The sequence below is a fragment of the Capricornis sumatraensis genome, chromosome 3, assembly GCF_032405125.1.
Source record: "Capricornis sumatraensis isolate serow.1 chromosome 3, serow.2, whole genome shotgun sequence".
In the NCBI taxonomy this organism is placed as follows: Eukaryota; Metazoa; Chordata; class Mammalia; order Artiodactyla; family Bovidae; genus Capricornis; species Capricornis sumatraensis.
In genome coordinates, this window is record NC_091071.1 from 156,545,740 (window position 1) to 156,571,687 (window position 25,948).

At 43.2% G+C, this 25,948-nt stretch overlaps 1 protein-coding gene across 1 annotated transcript in view; it reads right to left on the reverse strand.

The window, feature by feature from the left end:
* The window catches only part of AP1S3 (adaptor related protein complex 1 subunit sigma 3), a 66,071-nt gene extending 42,718 nt beyond the window's left edge, over positions 1-23,353 (reverse strand). Inside the window, exon 1 of the mRNA XM_068969070.1 lies at positions 23,266-23,353. Coding sequence (XP_068825171.1) covers positions 23,266-23,268 — 3 coding nt within the window. The 5' untranslated portion in view covers positions 23,269-23,353. The remainder of the gene's footprint in view (positions 1-23,265) is intronic.
* Positions 23,354-25,948: the final 2,595 nt, after the last annotated feature.

Here is a 25,948-nt window from a genome sequence, read left to right on the forward strand (position 1 = left end):
AATTTTTTAAATGCTCTACTCTTAAGTTTGCACCTGACCCAAAGAAGTAGTTTTTTTTTTCCTTTCTTGAAACAGCATATCATATAATGTAATGTCTACTTGCCTAAATGCAAAGATGTGGTCCTGAATTAAAATATATATATATACATACTTTACAGAAACATGCAACAAATCCTTAGTGATGGGTACAAACTCCTGATAATTAAATCCTAAAACCTTTAAGATTCCTCCCTTACAGATCCATTAACTGCAATATTCTTTCCAGAAGTACATTATCTTTTTACTGTGGTTTAAATTTTGGCTCCATTGCTAAGGTTTTTTAAAACTTTTATGTAAAAAAACTACATGTAAAATTGTCATTGTAACCATTTTTCAGTGAACAATTTAGTATTATTAAAGGCACCCATAATGTTGTGGGACCATCACCACCATGCAGCTCTAGAATTTTTTTTCTCTTCCGCAAAGGAAACTCTGTACTCATTAAACAATAACTCCTCACTCTTTCTTTCCCTAACCCCTGGCAAACACCATTCTACTTTATGTCTCTATGGATTTGACTACTCTAGATATTTCTTAAAAATGAAATTACACAGTATTATAATTTTTGTGACTGGCTTATTTTACTTCAAGGTCCACCCATGTTGAAACATGTCAGAATTTCCTTCCTTTTTAAGTCTGAATAATATTCCACTGCATATAAATAGTCCATCTTATCCATTCATCCACAGATGGACACCTGGGTTGCTTTTCCCTTTGGACTATTTGTGAATAATGTTGTTATGAAGAGAGTATACAAATATCTCTTCAAGTTTCTGCTTTCGATTCTTTGGGGTACACACTCAGAAACAGAATTGGTTAATAACATGGTAATTCTGTGTTTGATATTTTGAGGAACTGTCATACTATTTTCATAGCAGCCACACTCTTTTACATTTCTCCAAGCAGTACACAAGAGTTCCAATTTATCCACATCTTCACCAATACTTATTTTCTGATTTAAAAAAAAAAAAAGTAGCCATTCTAACTTTTATCTTTTTCGAGACTCCACCTCTTCTGCTAACTCTCCCTTTAGCAAACTTTAGAAACTTCTGTGTAACTTTGTTGGTCTTTGAAGTTCCTTTAAAACAAAGGAGCAAGTTCAGAAATTTTCATTGCCCATCTGATGTGGATGAATGCTCTCGTAGCCTCCTGATTGGTAAATCCTTGGGGATTACATTGTCTGCAATTTCACTTGTTCATTGATTCTACCTATTTAATAAGAAAAAATCTGTCATTGGATTAAACAAAAACAGCCATTTTAATGGGTATTGAATACTATCTCACTGGGCTTTGGATTTGCATTTCCCTAATGAATTGTTTGGAAGGAAAGTTATGACCAACCTAGATAGCATATTCAAAAGCAGACATTACTTTGCCAACAAAGGTCCACCTAGTCAAGGCTATGGTTTTTCCTGTGGTCATGTATGGATGTGAGAGTTGGACTGTGAAGAAAGCTGAGCACTGAAGAATTGATGCTTTTGAACTGTGGTGTTGAAGAAGACTCTTGAGAGTCCCTTGGAATGCAAGGAGATCCAACCAGTCCGTTCTAAAGGAGATCAGCCCTGCGTGTTCTTTGAAAAGAATGATGCTAAAGCTGAAACTCCAGTACTTTGTCCACCTCATGTGAAGAGTTGACTCATTGGAAAAGACTCTGATGCTGGGAGGGATTGGGGGCAGGAGGAGAAAGGGACGACAGAGGATGAGATGGCTGGATGGCATCATTGACTCGATGGACGTGAGTTTGAGTGAACTCTGGGAGTTGGTGATGGACAGGGAGGCCTGGTGTGCTGCGATTCATGGGGTCGCAGAGAGTAGGACACGACTGAGCAACTAAACTGAACTGAATGAACTGTGATTGTCAGCACTGTGATAGTGTGCTTATTGGTCATTTGTATATCTTCTTTGGAGAAATGTCTATTCAAGCTCTTTGTCCACCTTCCTCTAGAGCTGTTTTTGGCTTCATCCAAAAACACTTCCATCTATATACAATTATAAATGCTGGGGCTTTTCAGTTTAATGGTTATTTGGAACGTGAGACTCATGTTTATGTCTTGGGGTCCCTTGAACATAAGCTGTAGAAATTAAGAATATATGATCTAGTAGTTTTAAGGTGTCATAAAGCTGTATGTGTGTGTGCTCAGACACTAAATCATGTCCAACTCTTAGCACCCCATGGACTGTAGCCCACCAGGCTCCTCTGTCTATGGAATTTTTCAGACAAGACTACTAGAGTGGGTTGCCATTTTCTCCTCCAAGAGATCTTCCCAACCCAGGCATCAAACCCATGTCTCCTGTGTATAAGTAGCCTAAGACCTCTTTATTCGCTGCCTATTTACTACTGACGTAGTAAAATAAGTGAGTTAGCAGCAGCAGCAGCAGTAAAATAACAACCTTAGGAAAAGAAATACGGCATTGTGGCCTACCATGTGGTTACGAGTCCAGATTTTGGCCAAAAACTAGTTCTATATGACTTGCAAGTTGACCAGCATCTCTGGGGTGCTGGACCTGCAATAACTTCTAAGGCGTTTTTCACCTCTAAACATCTGACACTAGACATTTATCACACAAGACAAAGATAACCACACATTCTCTAAAATAATGGGATACAGAGAATGATTCTCAAATCAGCAGTCAAAAGCATTTTTTACGTGTTTCTCAGAAACCAAATATTAGAGTAACACAGATACCACATTCATTGGCCAAAGTCCTCCCCATCTATGCATGTCGATGTGTGAGCCATTGCTTATCGCTGTGAGGGAGGTGTAGCAAATTTTGGTTCCCTTGCCCTGAGAGATTTTTCTTAAACATGGAAACCCTAAATCTAAATAAAAGTTAATTACAGAGTAAAAAAGCAAAATCTGAACAACTCTGGTCAAAGAGAGTCTGAAGGCTTTACTTGAGTGACTTTTCTATGACTTCCAAAACCTGTGTTTTTTAATTGATGCCTAGAGATGGAGCACAGCATCTCCACACAGTATATTCATGGGCCTTCATCACCTGCCTGAGCCCAACAGCAAGAGAACAAATAAACTAAAGTCTTGGGAAGAAAAATGAGTAATACAACAAATAGGAATTTATTACCATTTTGCATAATTTGGAATATCATTGCTGCCAGTCATGCCCTGTGCTAAGTATTTTACATCATTTAATTCCCACAATGAACACAGAAGATAGGTATTTTCTACTTCTTAAGTTGGGGTAACTGAGAGACAGAGAGGTTAAGAAACTTGTCCAAGGTCACACAGATACAGGTGATAGTCTTGGGCTTGGAAGCCAGCAGACTGGCAGCAAATCCCTGACTCTGAATATTTTTACCTTCTATAGCCTTGTTTGGAGGACACAGCCTGGCTAAGCCCACTCTGACAAAGCCCCTGCATCATTCCTACAAGCCATTTTCCAAAATATGGATACTTCGAGTGCTGATTTGTTGGATGCAAAGATGGACAAATCAGCCTCAGACTCAGAGGAAGCTCCAGTGAGTGAAAGGGATAAGAAGGAAGGGGCAGACCTCACATCCACAAAGCATCTCAAATTTAGAATCGTGCATCACGCAGGCTGTCACAGAAAAACCCCAGTGAGGCTGAAAGACAGAGACATTCTTTGTATGGCTATAAGCCTGTGTCCTACTACCAGTTCAAGATCCTGGCATACATAGTGAATCAATATATTTTTACAAATTCTTAAAATACTTTGCAAATGGCACAATGAAAGTGCACAGCATTTAATGAAAACTGCATGTATTATCTTGTTAAACATAAGGCTTGAAAGAGTGCCACAATATTTACAGCCTTGTTTGGACACGTCTTCATTTTGTCACATGCCAGTGGCGTTATAATATGGAAGTGGCCTGGGCTTCATGCCCTCTCCGCCCCCCAGGTTCTGACCCTTTGTGACTCTCATCATGAGCAAGAGTGTGCTGAGCAAGTCAGAGAAAAATCAGAAACGAGACCACAGTGCATACGGTTGGCGTCACTCAGCGTCTCACACTCTGTCCCTTGTTTCGTCCATTAGCAATGGGAAGCAGCTGCTCCCTGTGACTCGTTTTCTGTCCTGCACCATTTAGTTCGCAGCCTAGGAGCAGAGAGCACACCCATCAGAACTGAGTCTGCTAACAAAGAGGCAAAAATAACAAAAGGCTGGACTTTCTGCTTCTCAGACGTCGCCTAATTCTGAAACTGAATCTACTTGTAAGGGAACATTTAAACCATCCCTGGCCTCTCTCTAGGCCACAATAATCGGGGGCATGTGGCCAGGGCTGATTTTCCAATGACACTTCGAAATACTGGGGGAAGCCCAGGTGGCTTAGTGGTAAAGAATCCACTTGCAATGCAGGAGATGCAGGTTCAATCCCTGGGTCAGGAAAATCCCCTGGAGGAGGGCATGGCAACCCTCTGGTTTTCCAATGACCCTACCAAATATTACAAACAAAATTCTCACTGATCATGGAAACAGCCACCATTTGCAAAATATATAGTTTCGTATTTCAAATGTAGTTATACTTCAATCAAAACGAGGCTCGGAAAAATTATAAGGGTCCTAAGGCGGTAGAGGAGATATCAGGCTGACAGTAATAACAAAGACCTGATCTTTATTTTGAAAGAATGAGATTTTGTTTTTGACTCGGAATTTTGTACTTTTAATTCATTCTACCAATAGGATAGACAGAGTTAGAACAATACCATGGATTCTGAAAGTCAGTGTCAATGTTCTATAAACCAGAACCTATGGTTTTCTAGAATCATGATTTCTGCAAAACTTATGAGACTCTTGCATGGCAACAGTCATTGGTTCTCCTTGGTTGGTAAATTCCAGCCATGGCCTCCAGGGTAGGACACATTCTTTGACAGGAAGAGTCTGAAGGAACTAATTCTTGGAGAAACCATCCCAGGTTGATTTTGGGTATAATCCAAAGGAAACAGAGAGACTGGGTTAAATTTTAGACAGCTTCAAGTAATGAGTCTTTAGGGTCTGACTCACAGATAACAATCAGTTTCCCTCCTGGTTTATGAACTAACTTCAGATTCCTAAGGACTGAGGTAGAAATGAACCTAAGATGAATATCGCCTATATTGTAGAACTAACCTAGCATTTGAACCTTGTAAGAAAAACTAAGGCAATGGGTCCTTGTCAACTAAACTCTAAAATGCTCAAAATTCCACAGCAAATAACCCAAGTACATAAACCATTCTTATCTATACATTACTCCACGTTCCACAGAACATAATACCACCACAATGAACTTTGTCATGAGCTAGGTTAATTGGTTAAATTAGGAATATAAGTAATATGTGTACATGCGTGCTAAGTCGCCTCAGTAGTGTCAGATTCTTTGCGACCCTATGGACTGCAGCTCGCCAGACTCCTCTGTCCATGGGATTCTGCAGGTAAGAATACCAGAGAAGGTTGCTGTGCCCTCCTCCAGGGGATCTTCCCAACCCAGGGATCAAACCTGCGTCTTTCGTGTCCCTGCATTGGTAGGCAGTTCTTTAACACTAGTGCTACCTGGGAAGCCCTGTAAGTAATATATTCTATGATAAATCTCCATGACAGAGAGTGGATGCTTTTTTTTTCCATTCTCACACATTTGAAAAAACTACTTCAGCTGGTCATTTGTCAGAAGCAAATCAACAGATCCAATGGCCCTTTTTTGGGCAAAGCCAGGCATGAACACGTAGCGTTGCTAAGAGAAGCAGGAAATGTGAGCGGCCACAAGCCATCACAATCAAGATAATCACCAGCAGTGAAAAGACAGTGAGTGTTCATCTAAGGCCATGGATAGACGTGCCGTAATACCTACGTTAACGACTGAGCTGTAAGGATAGTAAACAACAGGGGTTCCAACACAGACCTGACTGTAGAGCCTCAGGTCTTCCCATCATCCACACAATTGAAGGCAACCTACATATATGCACAGTGGAGACAGGACCGCTGTTACACTGCACAAGTCTTTGGAGTCTGCTAAATAGATGCATGACACTAGAATCAACAGTACTGCAGACTGCTCACAAATGCCTACATGCAATCCCCCAACTTGGCAACTGAAATAGCCCATAGGCAGCGTGATTACTCCTCTGCAGAAGACACGTTCCAGTCAACACAACTGTGGCACGGTCAGAGGATGAGATGGTTGGAATGACAACTAGAACGTGGCTCCAGGATCTACTCTACAGTAGCCTGCCTGAAGAAGGTCTTCACAGCCGCACCTGTTTCCAGGCCTCAAAAAAAGAAGACAACTTGGAAGAATTTATAAACACATTTCCATCTGGCCTCTTTGAGTGTCTGCTGCTGACTTCTGTACCTAAAGGGGAGACAGATGCAAGAGCTATGAGTCAGATGACACTGGAGACACTGGCCCTGGTGCTCCAACTCCTGCTACTCTGGTCCTAAGATCCCCACAGAATCTTCTGATCATCTTCTGACCTACCTGGGAGTCTTTCCTCCAAGGAGACACGAACCTCCTGACCAACTAATATGAATGCAGTATTCTACATGACAATTTTATTTATCGGTAAAAATGGCGCACTGCATGGCAGGCAAAATGCTGGGCATGTTTATATGCACTAATTCACATACCAAGGTGATGTACCAACATTGAAGACAATAATAATAATCATAATAATAAATTACATTGCTGACACTTAGAAGACTTTCCTGGAGTGATCAAGCTATAGATGGCAGGGCTAGGTATTGAATTCACATAGAACTCTATAGCTTGACAAGAAATGCCCAATGTCTAGGAATAATCTGGAAAAGAAAGGGGGTATTGGTAGACTTCCTAAAAATATATTTTGAATTTATGAGCATTGCTCTAAGGAAAGAGTCCAGAAATTTTAGCAGATTTTTGAAAGGATTCTTCTGGAGAAGGAAATGTCAACCCACTCCAGTATTCTTGCTTGGAGAATCCCAGGGACAGGGGAGCCTGGTGGGCTGCCGTCTATGGGGTCGCACAGAGTCGGACATGACTGAAGCGACTTAGCAGCAGCAGAAAGGATTCTTATCCCATAAAACTCTAAAAACCATTAGCTGCTTTGAAAACATTATTTAATGGTCACAGAGTCAGTCACAGGGAAATAGTTTACATCTATTTTAATTGCCAACAGAGTAATTTCAGGGCTAATTACAATGATAATGAATCTGGCCTTCTGCTCAAATCTCATTATATTTAAGGCCTTTTTCTATTCTTATAATGTGATATGAGTAAGGGTGGGCAGTATTAATAAATAAATATGCACTGCTAGAGTACACCTGTTCTTTACCTGGTGGCTTCCAGCTCCCTACACAGCTCAGGGAACACCACACCACACCCAGGGCTGGCCTGGTCCATCTTAGGGTCAGAGCAATTAGTCACGTGCAGAGAGGGCTGAAGATGGACTTAACATCTTCAATTTTGAACACTTGTTTCTTTTTTCATTAGATCTACCAAACAGCATGAAATTTTTTTAGGGGAGGATGCAAAAGATATTTGGGGATCACTTGTGCAAAAAATAACCATTCTTTACATCACCGGGTAGAGAAATAGGCAATGAAAGAAAAGTAGACTCTATTTTCTCATTTCTTTCCCTTGCCCAAAATTTTAAGTAGTTATTTCAAATTCAGAAATCTAACCTAATTTTAGCAATTTATAACTACAAAATAAACTATAAAGTCTCTGGCACCCATAAATAAATATGGCGGTTGGTGATAAAACTGATGTTTAATTATAGATCTTTCAAGGATGCTACAAAAAAAAAAAATACCACCCCAAGGTGTTTTGGTCTATTATATCTCAAAAAAGTTGGAAAGAAAAAAGATGCTTTGTAAAGAAAAGTTCTTTTCCATTTGTGATTATATTATTTCACAGTTAATTAAAAAGAATTTGTGTCTTTTTTTTTTTTTGGTCACTCTTTCAAGGCCCAATTTTTAGCTTCCATACCCAAGACTCTAGCACAGAATATAATTCTAAGTTGGAAGTATATTATGGAAGCATTTGTTATAAATATTTGCCAAAAATATAATGATTATAGTTTTTCCTTAAGCAATGACCACAGATGTTAACTAGACTTATTGCAGTGATCATTTCACAATTTATACATATACTGAATCATTATGCTATAGACCTAAAACTAATATTATATGTCAGTTATATTTCAAAAACATTTTTTACAGCATTTTGGCATTGCTCCAACAACCAAGCTCATGATCAGGAGGTTCATCTCAATAAAGAGGAAGTGAAAAAAATTACAAAAGATAAATTCAAGTTTTTCTGAGATATGGGCATGGTTGTTCAACTTACCTCAGATGAAAGAAAATGAACATAAAACTTTAAACTTCACTTTAAACTCTTTCTGAACAACAACAACAAAGGATCCAGACCTTTCTGGATTGTCCTCCTGACAAACGACAGGAAGCAAATCTTCTCCGTCATAAAACGTCCTCCACCAAATGCCTCCACTTTTTCTAAGGGACTAGGTTTCTAGGAGGTTTCAGTGCGTGTGCATGTGTGTGCCCCAAACCCAGTCCCACAGGCAGCCACACCAATCATCTGCTTGCAGGACCTGAAACACATCTTATTAGGATCCATCTCACACCCCAGCTCCTCCTTCCTCCCCTATGCCTGAAATAAACTCTTCACCAAACCAAGCCTATAACACCTTTTCAGAATCTCCCATAAAATTTACACTTCCCCATGTACTTTGTCCTTTCCCGACTACATCTCTATTTCCAAAAGAAATCCATACTTCAGGGTAGCATGCAACTTGCTTTAGTTATACATTTTCCCTCCCTGTGGAATCAGAAGCATAATCATCTCTGTCTCTTCTCTCTTAATCATCTCCAATTCCGAGTATAGCACACAGTTGGTATTCAGGAAATATGTACCTATAGCAAAATAATAATGCTGTGTTTCTTTCACACTTGACTTGACTGAAGCCCAAACTGTACTTACTCCTGTACCTAAAACACACACATAAACTGATGGGCCAGCAGTGCAATGACTCCATATACAGTGACATGAACTCGGTTGGTACAGCTGCTGCACCGTCATGGTGCATGACAACCCCACCTGCAGGCTGCACTTAAGACAAGCCGAGATCCTGATCATCAGCAACACAAGAACATATGGATCAATGATTTAGAATAAGGCCAGCCTTGCTTCTGAATCTGACACATGCAGAAAATAATGTATACTAGGTTTGGGGAGACAAACAATTTTCTTGTAGCTGATACAAACTGTGAGAGCCAGAAAGGATTTTTAAGATTCTTTCTCAGGCCCACGCTCACCTCATGTAACAGCTGAGAACTGGCTCCAGAGAGTTAGGTAATCTGGTAAATAAAGGTCATGGTTACCGGCAAGGCTGGGTACAGGACCCAAATTCCCTTATCTTCCAGTCCAATGGTCCTTCGAAATACCATGCTCTCCTGTCTTCCTAGTGATGTTTGCCTAATGCTTCCATGAAAAGAAAATGTGATACCTATATACAATGGAATATTACTCAGCCATTAGAAAAGCATGAAATAATACCATTCGCACCAATATGGATGGCCCTAGAGATTGCCATACTGAGTGAAGTAAGTCAGAGAAGGAGAAATATTGTATGATAACCCTTTCTAACAATAAATGATACAAATGAACTTACAAAACAGAAAGAGACTCACAGACTTAGAGAACAAACTTATGGTTGTGGGGTGGAGTGGGGAGGGATAGTTAGGGAGTTTAGGATTGACAAATACATATTGCTATATTTAAAATGGATAACTAACAAGGACCTACCATATAGTACATGGAACTCTAATCAAAGTTATGGGGCAGCTTGGATGGAAGGGGAGTTTGGGGGAGAATGGATACATGTATATGTATGGCTGAGTCCCTTCTCTGTTCATCTGAAACTATTACAACATAGTTCATAGGCTATACTCCAATACAAAATAAAAAGTTTAAAAAAATAAGCTTTCATTTTCAAAACATTCATTAAAGTGATGGAGAAAGGTAACAGCAGATGGTTTCTTAGAGATACACAAGGAAACTAGCTCATTCAGTGACAAAATATTAATACATACACACACACACACACACACATCCCTTGCAACACATTTGCAACTTCAGTAACATTGCTTCTTTCTTGGCTGCTAAGAAGGCAGTTCAGTTCAGTTCAGTTCAGTCGCTCAGTCGTGTCCGACTCTTTGAGACCCCATGAACTGCAGCACGCCAGGCCTCCCTGTCCATCACCATCTCCCAGAGTTCACTCAGACTCTCGTCCATCGAGTCCGTGATGCCATCCAGCCATCTCATCCTCGGTCATCCCCTTCTCCTCCTGCCCTCAATCCCTCCCAGCATCAGAGTCCTTTCCAATGAGTCAACTCTTCGCATGAGGTGGCCAAAGTACTGGAGTTTCAGCTTTAGCATCATTCCCTCCAAAGAAATCCCAGGGCTGATCTCCTTCAGAATGGACTGGTTGGATCTCCTTGCAGTCCAAGGGACTCTCAAGAGTCTTCTCCAACACCACAGTTCAAAAGCATCAATTCTTCGGCGTTCAGCCTTCTTCACAGTCCAACTCTCACATCCATACATGACTACTGAAAAAACCATAGCCTTGACTAGATGGACCTTGGTCGGCAAAGTAATGTCTCTGCTTTTGAATATGCTATCTAGGTTGGTCATAACTTTTCTACCTACAAAACCATGTAGTTAAGTGAGGTGAGGCTCCTCCTGACTCTGGACAAGCCTCAAGCTACTTTTAACCAATTTCCCTAAATATTTAAGGAAGATATTACTATTTTTTAACTCTAAAATAAAAAGTTCATCCATTTTCGTTTTCCGGAAAGTGCCTACGTGAGAAATGTCATTCTGATAATACTGGATAAAGAATTTCTTAGCAGGGGTGACTAGAGGGCAGAGTTAGAGATGGGACAATCAGTGAGAAACCAGTTTGTTGTGGCAGACCTTCAGCAAGCCCTCCTCCAGGACTTCAATTTCCTAATACTACCTTTCTGTGTTGTCTCCTTATTAACCCTTTCCCACTCACATATGTACCAGATATGCACAGTCTTCCTGAAAAGCTAATGGCAGGGTCACCTCCTTTTCCAGCCTCAGCCCAACATCTGTCTCTCCCAAGAGCCCCTCCCTTGTCCTCCTCCGCAGAATTCCTACAGCAATTATGTAATCTGAATGACATACTTCAGAGCTTAATTATATACTCCCATACTCACCTAGGTTTGCTATGCATGCGAGAAATTTCTTCCCAACACCACAAGTTCCTTGGAATCAAGAAAGAGATACTGGAGGAGTTTTCTTTTCTAATAACCTCCCCAGTTAAGAACACAAGGATTAACAGACGAAGAAAAAAAAAAAAATACTCTGAAAAGTGATTCATGTTTTCTTTGCCCATTTATCATTTCCTCTGGACAGAGTAATCAACTTAGGGTCTATCAACAATACCTGCCAGTAGTTAAATTTTGTCTTACAGTCAGTATGTTCCTAATTAGGTTCTCTCCTGGAGTCTCTTGGAGAGGCAGACTGGCCTTTGGTTCTGTTTCAAATCATTCAAGGAGAAAAAAGATCCTAGAAACAGGGAGGAGAACATCCAAGCAATTTTCAGTATGACTTTGAAGTTCAATGAAACATTAACAACTTGGGACCCTATTCATATTTCACAGTGATGCTTATTTGATCTTTCTTAATGTGAATTTTTTTGTGGTCAGCAACAAGTTTGTTCGGAAGGCTATCATGCTGAACTCAGCACCCTGCGTGGTAATGACCACTTAAACGTTTATTAAGGATCTTCTTTTTTCTCCCTACTGCAGCCTACTGAACACTCATTAAAAGTCTGTCCCCAGGGCCTTTCTACCTTGACAACCATGTGGACAGTTGTGAACAAAATTTAAGAGATGGTACACCCATCACATTTTTTGAAAGTTCGGGTTCAATGTGAGAGACAGACCTGCCTTGTTATGCAGTCAAGCCTCCCTCTTTCCCTTTAGTTTTGGCAAAGATTGTCAACACAGGCTAGATTTTGTGAATTCTTAAAGTATCAAAATCTTGAGGCCAAACAGACTTATAGGACTCATACTCAGGGCACTTAGAATTGAGAACTTGTCTTCTTATAAAGAAACTGAGGGCAAGTACTTATTTCAGACACATACACTGAGTTTAGAATCACATTTTTTAATACGATATCACTGTACAATAACTCTTACCTTCAAGGGCTCCCAGATGGCGCTAGTGGTAAAGAACCTGCCTGACAATGCAGGAGACATAACAGACGCAAGTCCAATCCCTGGTCAGGAAGATCCCCTGCAGGAGGGTATGGCAACCCACTCCAGTAGCCAGCATTCTTGCCTGGAGAATCCCACGGACAGAAGAGCCTGGGCAGGCTACTGTCCACAGGGGTGCAAAGAGTCGGACATGACTGAAGTGACTGAGCACGCACACACGCACAGCCCTCACCTTCTCTCACCTCCCCAGTCTCTGCAACCTAGTTTTAAGTGTTTCCTTAGCTTTTTCCTATTTCTCTTAAAAATATCCTGCTTACCACTGATGGAATGTGTGCCAGGATTGGACTGGCTCATTAAATCTTCAGGGAAATTCAGGAAATGGGCCTAGTTATGACAGCAAAGAGCACAGCAACCCAGATTATGAAGCCTGCACACAGGGGCCCAGGGCCAAGTGCCTCAGCACATTCTCCTCCAACCACATCACACCTGTGTCCCATACCTGCCTTCAGACTTGAATGCAGACAGCCTTCCTGAAACGCTGTATGCAGGTCACCCCCACGGGAATGTGTAGCTCAACATTTATATAAGCCCAAGGAAGTTCTGACACTTAAACACTTATCTATTTCAGGCCTCTAGTAGCATCACCTGCATAAAGAAAAGTTGCTGCCCTGATATTTTTTAAGGAAGCCAAGGGAAGCTGTGAGTGGGCAGCAGACACTAAAACTGGGGGCTGAACTATCCCGTGATCATCTGAATCTGGTTCCAGCCTTGACTAATCCTTCCTGACTCTTTCAGAGACAGGACTTCTCAATCTTGCTAGAACATTCCACCAAGGCCAAGCCGAGACCATCAGACAAACATCTCTGTGCTTTAATGCTTCCGTCTGCTGAAGTGACTGGAAATATTATTTTATCTTATTACCAGAAGCTTTCAGAGTCATTTCAGTGAGAAAGCTGGATCACATTTTTTTCCCCTCAGCTATTCTTAATTATCCTTCAAAAGCAAGGTAAAAAGAGTGGTCCTGGAAGCCTGGCCAAGAGCCCAACTTAAAGAGAAAAGAACAAAGTGTCTGTGGGTGTGCACGCATGTGTGTGTACATGTATGTGTGTGTATATGCATGTATGTCCATGTGTGTGTATTTTAAGGAAATTTATTCTGCTTCCATCCCAATTCCAGACACACTCAAGCTTAAGAAGTTATAAAACACAGAGAAAAATAGAGTTTTGCTGAAGAAGTAATATAAATGGAAATATATTTGAAGTCATATTTCATATAATTTAAAAGGTATTACATTCAAATATAAAAAATCTGAAGGATCTAAAGAACACAATAAAAAGTGAATCTTTTTAAACACGAGATGCTGAAAGTTCTTCCCCAAAACAATCAGTATCTCTAGCATGCTCTTCTGTAAGTTTTCTGTTTTATGGAGGATTGTGTGTGTCCTGATTTTACACAAACAGGGAAATAATGTATAGGATCTAAGCTGACAGGCGACACTACACGTGACCATCAGGCAGAACTGGGAGGGCTAGAGAAGACATGGCCTCCTGCGCCCAGGGCTCCACGCACACGCAAGCGTGATGTCAGCAGCAGAAGCACCAACCTAAGGATTTAACCTACGGCAGATGCGGGGGCACAGATACGGCTCTGAACTCTCCATCCAGTCGGAATGTGTACAGGAAGTGACCAAGCGCAGTGTGAGGCAGCTGGGCGAACGGCCCCACCACCTCAGGACAAGAAGGGACAGGGTGGCAGGATGTGACAGAGCCACCAAAACCAACACTGCTAGGGGCCCTGCACCACCTGCCTGGGAAACACCTACAACTTTCACGAAGTAAAAGTGAGATAATGACTAACAAATGCTTTGGGAGTATAATTCTCTTCTGTGTGCTTGATACAAAATACATATTAAAAAAGCTTACAGAACTCCCCTCACCACCACCCCACCCAGAAAGTGGCCTCCAGGAGAGTTTCCGGGTTATTTAATACAATTTCTGTGGCCCAGATCCAGGGCTGGTTTCTATGGACACTGGGGCCATAGGTTCACAAAGGCATAATCCTTGATTTAACACTCTGCAGACATCATCTTGAAATTCCCAATAAATTCTGAACAAGGGCTCCCCCATTTTCAATTTGCACTGAGTGCCACAAATTATGGGCTTCCAAAGTGGCGCCAATGGTAAAGAAACTGCCTGCCAATGCAGGAGACATGAGATGCAGGTTCGATCCCTGGGTCAGGAAGATCCCTTGGTGGAGAGCATGGCAACCCACTCCAGTATTCTAGCATGGAGAATCCCCAAGGACAGAGGAATCTGGTGGGCTACAATCCAAAGGGCCACAAAGAGTCAGACAAGACTGAGTGACTTGGCATGCACACACGCACCACAAATTACATAGCTAGTCCTGCCTGAAACATTGCTTGTCCTAGGGCAGGTGTTCAATATATTTGTCAAATATACACATGAATGAACTTCCCTGGTGGTCCAGTAGTTAAGACTCTGTGCTTCCAAGGCAGAGTACACGAGTTCAATCCCTGGTTGGGGAAGTTCTTCACCTCTTGCAGTGCGGCCCCAGAAAGGGAAAAAACTACACACATGAGTGAATTAATGGAACCTGAAGTAGGACATGAGTCTACAGATCAAACCACAGCGTGCAGGCCAATTCTGGCTTTCCCACCTGCTTTGGTAAGTAAAGCTTTATTAAAACACAACCACAGCCATTTGCCTCTTGTCCGTGGCTGCCTTCACTCTGCAACAGAAGGGGTGGGTAATGGGGACAGAGACTGTAGGGCCCAGAAAGCCTGAAATATTTACAATCTGGCCCTTTACAGAAAAGATGTTTCAGGCATCTGCCTTAGAACACTGTCTCAAATTTCTCTTCCCAACTAACTGTAATAGCAGAAAAAGGCAGGTAGGTGTGTGAGACCTGGAGGGTTAGCCTTAAGCAACTGAAGTGTCAATACTCTGGCCACCTGATGCAAAGAGCTGACTCATCATTGGAAAAGATCCTGATTGTGGGAAAGACTGAGGGGAGGAGGAGAAGGGGGAAGCAGAGAATGAAATCCTTAGATAACACCATCTACTCAGCAGACATGAGTCTGAGCAAACTCCGGGAGATAGTGAAGGACAGGGTAGCCTAGCAAGCTGCAGTTCATAAAGTTGTAAGGAGTCCTACATGACTTAGTGACTGAACACAACAAACTAGTCAGAAACAAGCTATTTCTTAGGGTTTTATTTTTAAAGTTTATGTGAATTTTGTATTTTGGACCCAAATACATTGATGTTTTAATGCAAAAAAAAAAAAAAAATCTTTTAATCTACAATGAGCTGGATGGGTTGTTTTTATCTCCAGAAGTCTCCCCTTGACAAGGGTGGTTATACAAAGGGCAGATGAACCACAGTTTGCAGACCACATGTGACCTTAGTTCCTCCTCCTTAATAGGCCCAACATGGAAGGAAGACTCCTGGAGCATCTCACTGGCCACTGAACCTTGCCACACACCCACATTTCTTAGCAGCCCAGAAGCCCTGCTAGAGAAGATACAACAAGGACATAAAACACAGAATCCCACACACCTGTGTTCTCGACTGAACATAATATAGGTCTATGCTCCATCACACTGAAGGACTAATGAGTGGTCATATTCTTTTCCCCCAGGCAGTTTCCAGAAACCATTTAGAGAGAGCTATTTCAGAACCCAGTTCTTCCTGTTGGGAAGTTTTCAGACTTTGGACTTTGTGGGAGATTTTTTGAAGGCCAGCTTCCTCATAATGGTCAGCCGCATTTCATTTCTAATCGAAACAATTTTCAGTACCCCCTTTCCACTGTTAAAATTCTTAAGTTATCCCATGTTAGCAATAAGTTCATTTTCTCTAGCTACTCAGAATGCTGGCAAGACAGCTCAGTACACTTCAGAGAGGATTTTAGGGGTGTCTGCCTCTGATCTCTGTGTGCATTCTGTAACATCACAGGATTTGGGGGCTTCCCACCGTGGAAAGGGAATTTCTCCTGGGCAAAGAATTCCATCAGAGTAAAACTAGATACACCAGAAAGGGAGACTATAAGAGACGCAAAGATAGACTCCAGGAAAGAAGGATCCTCAGTGAAGCCTTAGCTCACTGGGAAAATCTCTGTATAGTAACAAGAAAATAAAATTGAAGGAATGATTTATAGAGATGTCAAGGAATGCTAATCTTTGAGGACTCAAGAGGTTTCTTTTTTTTTATTTCCATGTAGGATCTTAGTTACCCAACCAGATATTGAACCTATTTCCCCAGCACTGGAAGCACAGGGTTATAACCACTGGACCGCCAGGGTCGTTTCCACAGGAGGTTTCTTTACTTGTATTAGGGGTTCTTTTATCCATTATGTCTTCATCTGTAACAAAATAATTCATGGAACCTGAAAGGACAGATGTTAAAAACAGCTGTGTATTTGCAGCAGATACACAATCAGCTGACCATTTCCTTCCCACTGTTTTAAATAAAATACCACACAAAAATTGTAAGCTGTTGACAGTATTTGTCACAAAACCAGTCATGGGAATTCAGAAGGAACAATCCCAGTGAGGGGTAAATACAAGTCTCATTGGTGTTGCTGGGAGACACATGAGAAGGGCCTATTGTAGATGAACCCTCTTGGGAGAACAGAACATCACAGAGTGTCTATTCCCAAGCCCTCTACCCACAGTAGGTACTTGCCAGCAGTCAGATCACACCTCAGATGAGCGGGGTCATTACTGTTAAGAGGCTTTCTCACCCTCAAACTGGAATTTTCTTTAGATGTAAAAAGCTTTTTTTTTTTCTTTTTCGTTTTTTTTTGTATGGATCTAGCAGAAGCAGAAGATATTAAGAAGAGGTGGCAAGAATACACAGAAAAACTACACAAAAAAGATTTTCATACCCAGATAACCACAATGGTGTGATCATTCACCTAGAGCCAGACATCCTAGAATGTGAAGTCAAGTGGGCCTTAGGAAGCATCACTACAGACAAAGCTACTGAAGGTGATGGAATTCCAGTTAAGCTATTACAAATCCTAAAAGATGATGCTGTGAAAGTGCTGCACTCAATATGCCAACAAATTTGGAAAACTCAGCAGTGGCCACAGGACTGGAAAAGGACAGTTTTCACTCCAATCCCAAAGAAAGGGAATGCCAAAGAATGCTCAAACTACCACATAATTGCACTCATCTAACATGCTGGCAAAGTAATGCTCAAAATTCTCCAAGCCAGGCTTCAAAAGTATATGAACCCTGAACTTCCAGGTATTCAAGCTGGATTTAGAAAAGGCAGAGGAACCAGAGACCAAATTGCCAACATCCACTGGATCATAGAAAAAGCAAGAGAATATCAGAAAAACATCTACTTTTGCTTTATTGACTGCGCCAAAACCTTTGACTGTGTGGATCACAACATACTGCAGAAAATTCTTTAAGAGATGGGAAAACGAAACCACCTGATCTGCCTCCTGAGAAATCTGTATGCAGGTCAAGAAGCAACAGTTAGAACCGGACATGGAACAACAGATTGGTTCCAAATCAAGAAAGGAGTACATCAAGGTGGTATATTGTCACCCTGCTTATTTAACTTCTATGCAGAGTACATCTTGAGAAATGCCAGGCTGGAGGAAGCACTAGCTGGAATCAAGATTGCCGGTTTTCTTGGACTCCAAAATCACTGCAGATGGTGACTGCAGCCATGATATTAGAAGACGCTTGCTCCTTGGAAGAAAAGCTATGATAAATCTACCGAGTATATTAAAAAGCAGACGTTACTTTGCTGACAAAGGTCTGTCTAGTCAAAGCTATAGTTTTTCCAGTAGTCATGTATAGATGTGAGAGTTGGACCATAAAGAAAGCTGAGCACTGAAGAATTTATGCTTTTGAACTGTGGTGTTGGAGAAGACTCTTGAGAGTCCCTTGGACTGCAAGGAGATCCAACCAGTCCCTCCTAAAGGAAATTAGTCCTGAATATTCACTGGAAGGACTGATGGCCTGATACTTTGGCTACCTGATGCAAAGAACTGACTCCTTAGAAAAGACCCTGATCCTGGGAAAGACTGAAGGCAGGAGGAGAAGGGGATGCCAGAGGATGAGATGATTGGATGGCATCGCCAACTCAATGGAAATGAGTTTGAGTAAGCTTTGGGAGTTGGTGATGGACAGGCTGAAGCCTGGCGTGCTGCAGTCCACAGGGTCACAAAGAGTAGGATATGACTGAGCAACTGAACCAAACTGATAGTTGCTTTACAGTGTCGTAAAGCTATGGCTTCCCTCATCGGTCAGTTGAGGGAATCCGCCTGCAATGCAGGAGACCTTGGTTCAATTCCTGGGTTGGGAAGATCCCCTGGAGAAGGGACAGGCTACCCACTCCAGTATTTCTGGGCTTCCCTTATGGCTCAGCTAGTAAAGAATCTGCCTGCAATGCAGGAGACCTGGGATCAATCCTTGGGTTGGGAAGATCTCCTGGAGAAGGGAAAGGCTAGCCACTCCAGTATTCTGGCCTGGAGAATTCCATGGAATGTATATGCCATGGGTCCATTCACATACAAATGATGTAATTTCATTCCTTTTAGTGGCTGAGAAATATTCCATTGTATATATGTACCACCAACCAAAACAACAATACATGCTAGTTACAATTTATTTAATCCTGAGACAATCAAAATGACACATCGGGTGGGGAGGAGGACTCACAGCAGGGTTTCCAGGTTCAGAGTTAGATACCTCCACCCTTATTCTTGGCAACTCCTTTTCACTGTCCCCATTTCTCTGTAATACAATGAGATTATGATGCACATAGAAGTTTGGAATTACCCTATTTAAGAAAAGGAAGAACTTATGCTGATTCAAGCATGAATTCTGATAAAGGAATAACTTTACAGTTCAGTTTGGGAAGGTCTCTCTCTCAAGTCAAATGTAAAATCACATAAAAAAATCTTTGACTTTTTTTTAACATAAGTCTATTTTACTTTAGATAAATAACGTATGAGAACTGGACTTGCAACACCAGAAGGTGTTTACTGATGTTTCAAAAAGGGTCACCACTTGAGATTCTTTCAATGGGTAATTTCCCAATTTTGCTCACAATGTGATGTTAAAAGTCACCTCAACTTTTCAGAAGCATGATTACTACATAAAACAAAGTCCACATGCATTTTTATTAAGGGTGTTCCCAAAGCCTCTTGAGAAATCTGTATGCAGGCCAGGAAGCAACAGTTAGAACTGGACATGGAACAACAGACTGGTTCCAAATAGGAAAAGGAGTACATCAAGCCTGTATATTGTCACCCTGCTTATTTAACTTATATGCAGAGTACATCATGAGAAACGCTAAGCTGGAAGAAACACAAGCTGGAATCAAGATTGCCGGGAGAAATATCAATAACCTCAGATATGTAGATGACACCACCCTTATGGCAGAAAGTGAAGAGGAACTAAAAAGCCTCTTGATGAAAGTAAAAGAGGAGAGTGAAAAAGTTGGCTTACAGCTCAACATTCAGAAAACTAAGATCATGGCATCCAGTCCCATCACTCCATGGGAAATAGATGGGGAAACAGTGGAAACAGTGTCAGACTTTATTTTTTTGGGCGCCAAAATCACTGCAGATGGTGACTGCAGCCATGAAATTAAAAGACGCTTACTCCTTGGAAGAAAAGTTATGACCAACTTAGATGGCATATTCAAAAGCAGAGACATTACTTTGCCGACTAAGGTCTGTCTAGTCAAGGCTATGGTTTTTCCAGTAGTCATGTATGGATGTGAGAGTTGGACTGTGAAGAAGGCTGAGCGCTGAAGAATTGATGCTTTTGAACTGTGGTGTTGGAGAAGACTCTTGAGAGTCCCTTGGACTGCAAGAAGATCCAACCAGTCCATTCTGAAGGAGATCAACCCTGGGATTTCTTTGGAAGGAATGATGCTAAAACTGAAACTCCAGTATTTTGGCCACCTCATGTGAAGAGTTGACTCATTGGAGAAGACTTTGATGCTGGAGGGATTGGGGGAAGGAGGAGAAGGGGATGACCGAGGATGAGATGGCTGGATGGCGTCACTGACTCGATGGACACAACTCTGAGTGAACTCTGGGAGTTGATGATGGACAGGGAGGCCTGGCGTGCTGCGATTCATGGGGTCACAAAGAGTCAGACACGACTGAGCGACTGAACTGAACTGAACTGAAAGCCTTTCAAACTTTACCCTGTAAATCATCACTGATATCTGCTTGGTGACAGTGGTGGTCTAAGTCATGTCCAACTCTTTCTGACCCCATGGACTGTAGCCCACCAGGCTCCTCTGTCCAAGGGAAAACAAATACATAAAGGAGCAAAGTTTTAAAATTCTCCTTCTTCCATCAACACTGGCAACCATGCAATAGTAAATTCTCCCCAGTTAAGTGTTTCAGTGCAGTGGTCTCACAGCCAGTGGGGATCTCTGAAAACACAACAACCCTAGCTTTATTTCCCAAGGTAGAGATTTCTAAAACAAAGGCAGGGTGCAAAAGTACAAAGTTGATGCAAACAGAACTACCCAGCTATAAGCACTGCCCCTAGATGCAAAGTGTATGAAATTTCTGCACTTGAAATCTAGATCACTGGCCCAGTGGAACCAAGGACCATTTTCTGTGTGTAGGTACCAGTGGGATGCTGTGGGCATCTTCTAGTTTCCTAGCAGCAAGAGTCAGGAACGAAGCAGAAGAAAAACAAGGAGTCACAAAGCGATCCTCACTAAAAAGCCTAGAGATGCTGGGCAATGGGGAGGGCCACTTATGCTTCTCTGCCACGTGACAGTAATAAAAGATAGGAAGTGACAGTCACTGAGCACTTACAATGGGCAAAGCTGGTCTACCAGCTTTCACTTGCATTCATGCACAGAACTTGCCTGGGACTCTCTTCACTCTTAAAAACTCAGCCCCAAATAATAAAAATAAGGTATTAATTAAATGAAACAACAAAGCAAAACATGTATATATATTTTTAAAACTTCAGCCCCAAAGACTTTTTGTTTATGTAAGTTGTATTGATGTTTACTGTATTGTGAATTTAAGTACAGAAAAAATTTAGATACTTATTACACTTCACTTCAGTCGCTCAGTTGTGTCCGACTGTTTGCAACCCCATGAATTTATTAATTCACTTAAAAACTATAATAAACCTATTACACATTAACAGAAGCTCTTTAATGAACAGTAACAATATTTTCCAAAGGAAAAAAATGAGAAGAATGGCATTGTTTTACATTTTGGCAAATTTCCTTAAAGTCTGGCTCAATAGAGGACAGCTGGACTGGCCTTGTGCTTTTGCCTTCACTCTGCTGCACTCTCCCAGGTCAGGTTAACCTTGAGAAAACATCATGTATACTCATGTAGGAATGAACGTGTAAAGGGTAAATACCTTTGTGTTCTTATGAAAAGAGTTTTGGCCTTCTGGACTTCTAAAAAACCTTGGGGACTCCTAAGTGTACCCAGACCAAACTTTGAGAACCACTGCCTTATGAGTTAGGATCAATTATTATCCCTACTTTATAAATGAGCAAACTGGCATAGAGAGGTCAAGGCACGATCCAAGGACATGTTGCTGGGACAGGTCAGAGCAGGTAAAAAGCAAAGAGCATAATACTTTCATTTGGTTGCTTGTTGCACGAACTAACTGAGATCATGAAGGTAGAAGATAGAGTTGGTTATCACAAGCACTCAAAAACATCAATATCTCCCATTGGGCAAGGTCTGATGAGAAACAAGGGAAACTGCACATTTTTGATCAACTCATCATTGACACCAGCAAGAAAAAATAAAACTCCACTGCAAGTGTTGTCCAGAACTTGTACCAGCTTTCTGGATGGAAGATTTTTGCAACTCACAAACTCCAGGGCCTCATTCCATTCTTCATGAGGCAAACGGTGCAGTGTGCTGCACATATGTCACTGTGTTCCTTGAGAAACCTGAGCAAGCCAGGAGAGTTGCTCCATTATTTACAGGTTCCTTTTTGCACCATGCGGTATTTACAAGGAACCCTCAACAAACAACAATGGTGCCTCCAGTCTATGCAGCCAAACCTAGGCACCACCATCTGTGATCTTCTGGATCAGGAGCTCAGCACTCCGCTGCCCTCCTTGTCCATCAACTTTTGTAACCCTCGGGGCCTTCCTGCTCCACCTGCAGCGAGTACTCAAGTGCAGAGTGCGGGTCACTTTTGTTCCTCCTTTGATTTGGGAAGTGAGCTCACCTGGGGAAGTGGAACTCGGTGCTGTTCAGGCCACTGCATACTCAAAAAAAAAAAAAAAAAAAAAACAACTGCCCTGAACAGAAGGCAAGAACGAGAGAGGCGCTTGAAGCTATTGCTTCCATCAACTGCAACCAGGATCTCTCAACTGGATCACTGCAGACTGGTCCCCCTCCACTCGGATGGAATAAAATCCAAACCCCTTAACTGGGCTTATGAGGATGTCTTATCTGGCACCTGACAACCTGTCCCACTAGAAGCAACGGTTCCTCCTCTCTAGCCTTTGCTCTCTCTGCTCCCACTACCTGCAATGCCCCCTAGGACTTCCAACAGCTCGGATGTCACCTCCTCTGGGAGGCCTTCGCTTCTTGCCCCTCTCTTATAGCTGCCTCTCCATCCCTGCATCCGGTTGTACTTGAGACTTCAGAGCACTTACTCTCGGAAGTTATTTCTATTTTACTGGTCTATTACTCATCTCCCTCCTTCCACATCCTCCTCCTAGAAGATAAGCCGCCAACAGCCAGGGCTCCACCGGGTCCCCACGACGTCTCCCGCCTGGCACCGCGCCTGGCACAGACTAAGCGCTCAGCAAAAACGGTCGAATGAATGGAGCCGCGGCGCCCCGTGGCCGCGAGGGACCCGAGGTGGGGTCCCTGGTGTCCCGGGCCGGGGTCGGGATGGCGGGGTGGGGGACCGCGGGGCGCGACCGGGCTGCTCCCCTACCGGCCGCGCGCCCGGCCCAGCGCGGCAGGTGCTTGGGGAGGGCGCCCGCGCTCACCCGCTGGGGTCCGCGCTCACCCGCCGGGGTCCGCACTCACCATGGTGGCCGGGCCGCCGCCGTCCCCGGCCGGCGAGGGACGAGCGCGGGGGACGCGAGGGCGAGACGCGAGCGCTGGAGCCGGCGCGGCTGACAGGTGAGGCGCCGGCATCAGACCATGGCTGCTTCCCACAATGCTCCCGAAGCGAAAGTTCGCAGACTCCGCCCCGCGCCGCTGCCCTGCCTCCCCTCCCGCCCCTCCCGCTCCTCCCGCCCCTCCCGCTCCTCCCGCTCCTCCCTACCGCACTTCCTCCCCCAGCCCCCGCACCTCCCTCCTTCCCCCTCCTGCTCGCCCTCCTCCCGCTCTTCCCCTTTCCTCATCTCTTCTCACCCTCCTTTCTCCTCCCCTCTCCTCCGTTGCCCGACTCCCTTCTTTCTGCTCCCTCCTCCTGCCCCGCCCCGCCCCCGATGGCCCCGCCCCGCCTCAGCTGGCTCCGCCCCGCCCCGCGCCGCGCGGGCGGCCCTAGGTGCGAATACACCTGCGCGCAGACCTCGGCCTCCGGCCTGATCTGCGGTGCGCGGAGCACCGAGAGCTCCGCGGCTTCCGCACTGAGGAGCCCTGCGCGGAGAGCGCGAAAGGAGCTGCTTTCCTGATTCACCCGCGCCGTGAATGTGATTTCATTCATTCCGCAAACGTTGATTAGACCTGGCTAAGAGATTTCCCCAGACACTTGCGGCAGGAAGTGTCGCTGGTTGTCTTCTCCTGAACCAAGTAAGGGAGCGAGCATTTGGTAGAGCCGGAACCAGAAGCGATCTCTTGCCGCCGAGTTGTTTTTTATTTCTTCATATGTGTGTGTGTGTATACAATCCAAGAACATAGGTCATTTTAAGCAGACCCGATTTTAAGAACTCTCTCCTAAGACTCTGGCGTGGACTTCCTAATCTTTCTTCTTCTCCCCTTGGTTTTTCTTAAGCCTTGAGTTTCCACCTGGGACGTTAGAAGTCTCCAAACCCTAAGTTGTACGTAGTGTTTTTGAGTGCATTTTCATGTTCTTTTGGTTGAGTCGATTGGTTTTAGCAAATACCTAAAGAGATCTGTGACCCTGAAAAGGTTAAGAACCTTTGCCTGAGTGGTTTCTGGAAATCAAAACTGGTGAATATCCTCAGATCTGCCTTGTACGGTGTGATCCAGCCCAGGTGACCTGGAGATATAAACTCCATATACCCCATGCGCTTGCTCCTTGGAAGAAAAGCTATGACAAACCTAGACATCATATTAAAAAGCAAAGACATTGTTTTGCCAACAAAAGTCCCACGATCAAACCTATGATTTTTCCTGCAGTCCAATAGGGATATGAGAGTTGGACCTTAAAGAAGGCTGAGCACTGAAGAATTGATGCTTTCAAACTGCGGTGCTGGAGAAGACTCTTGAGAATCTCTTGGACAGCAAGGAGATCAAACAGTCTACCCTAAAGGAAATCAACTCTGAATATGCATGAAGAACTCATGCCGAAGCTGAAGCTCCAATACTTTAGCCATCTGATGTGAAGAGCCAAGTCATTGGAAAAGACCCTGATGCTGGGAAAGATTCAGGGCAGGAAGAGGAGGGGCAACAGAGGATGAGATGGTTGGATGGCGTCACCATCTTAGTGAACATGAGTTTGAGCAAACTCCAGGAGGTAGTAAGGACAGGGAAGCTGGGTGTGCTGCAGTCCATGGGGTTGCAAAGAGTCGGACGTGGCTTAGCAACTGAAAAACAGCAAGCCACATTAATCAGAGCCCTACACAAGGAGCCTGGGGGATCCAGCTGGGAACCAGCAAGATACCTTCTTCGGAAGCTTGTAATCTCTTTTTGCCTCAACAAATAATAAACAAGTAAATAAATCATTACAAAGTAATGAATACTAAGTAGGTGAGAACAAGACCAAGAAGATGAGTAAAGGTTGCTGGACAGGAACAGGGGAAGCTACAGTTATTTAGCTGGGGCACCTGGGAAGGCTTCCCCCAGGGAGGTGACATGAGATGTGGAGGTGAGATGTCAGTGCCCTGAAGAAAAGAAAGAAAAGTTTTCAAAGAAAACCTCTGTGGCCGGAGTTAAGTGAGAGGAGGTCAAAAGGTGAGCAAGAGGGAATGGGTCTTTCCTACCTTAAGGCAACTCGTTTACGAAATCTTCCAAGATAATTGCAGTTTCAAACCTAGAAATTCTCAACAAGCTCACTGCCTCCTTGTCTTGACGGCTTCCACCCCTGGTGTGGTGGCATCTGCCCAGAGTACTCTAGAAGAGGATTATTTAGGAAATAATTAAACCCCAGGCTATGGGATGAGTTTGCCTCCTGACAGAGGATCTGCAATTTACTGTAAATTTAGAAGAGCTGTTTTCTAAGCAAATTCTACCCCCAAGGTTCATTTTCTTCCTATCTTGGGCATTTTGGGCTTCAGTCTAAACTTTGTGCCTCCTGCTTGCTATCTGACTTCAGGGCCCCATTCACCTTGCCCATTCTGCAAAGCTTCTGCTTTAAGGATATTGTTGCCATTGGAGAGAGATGGGAATGCTAAAGGTGAGGCCTAAAGAAATCTTGATGCTCTTGTCATGACAGTTAAGTAAAAGAGAAAAGCAGAAGAAAATTCCCTCACTATGTGGCCCAGACTAGAAAAGTTTGGTTTGAGAATAAGGGCATCCTTTGTCTTCCCACATGACCTTGCTGAGAAGGGCAGAGGATGCTCTCCTGGGCTTTTGCTCACTA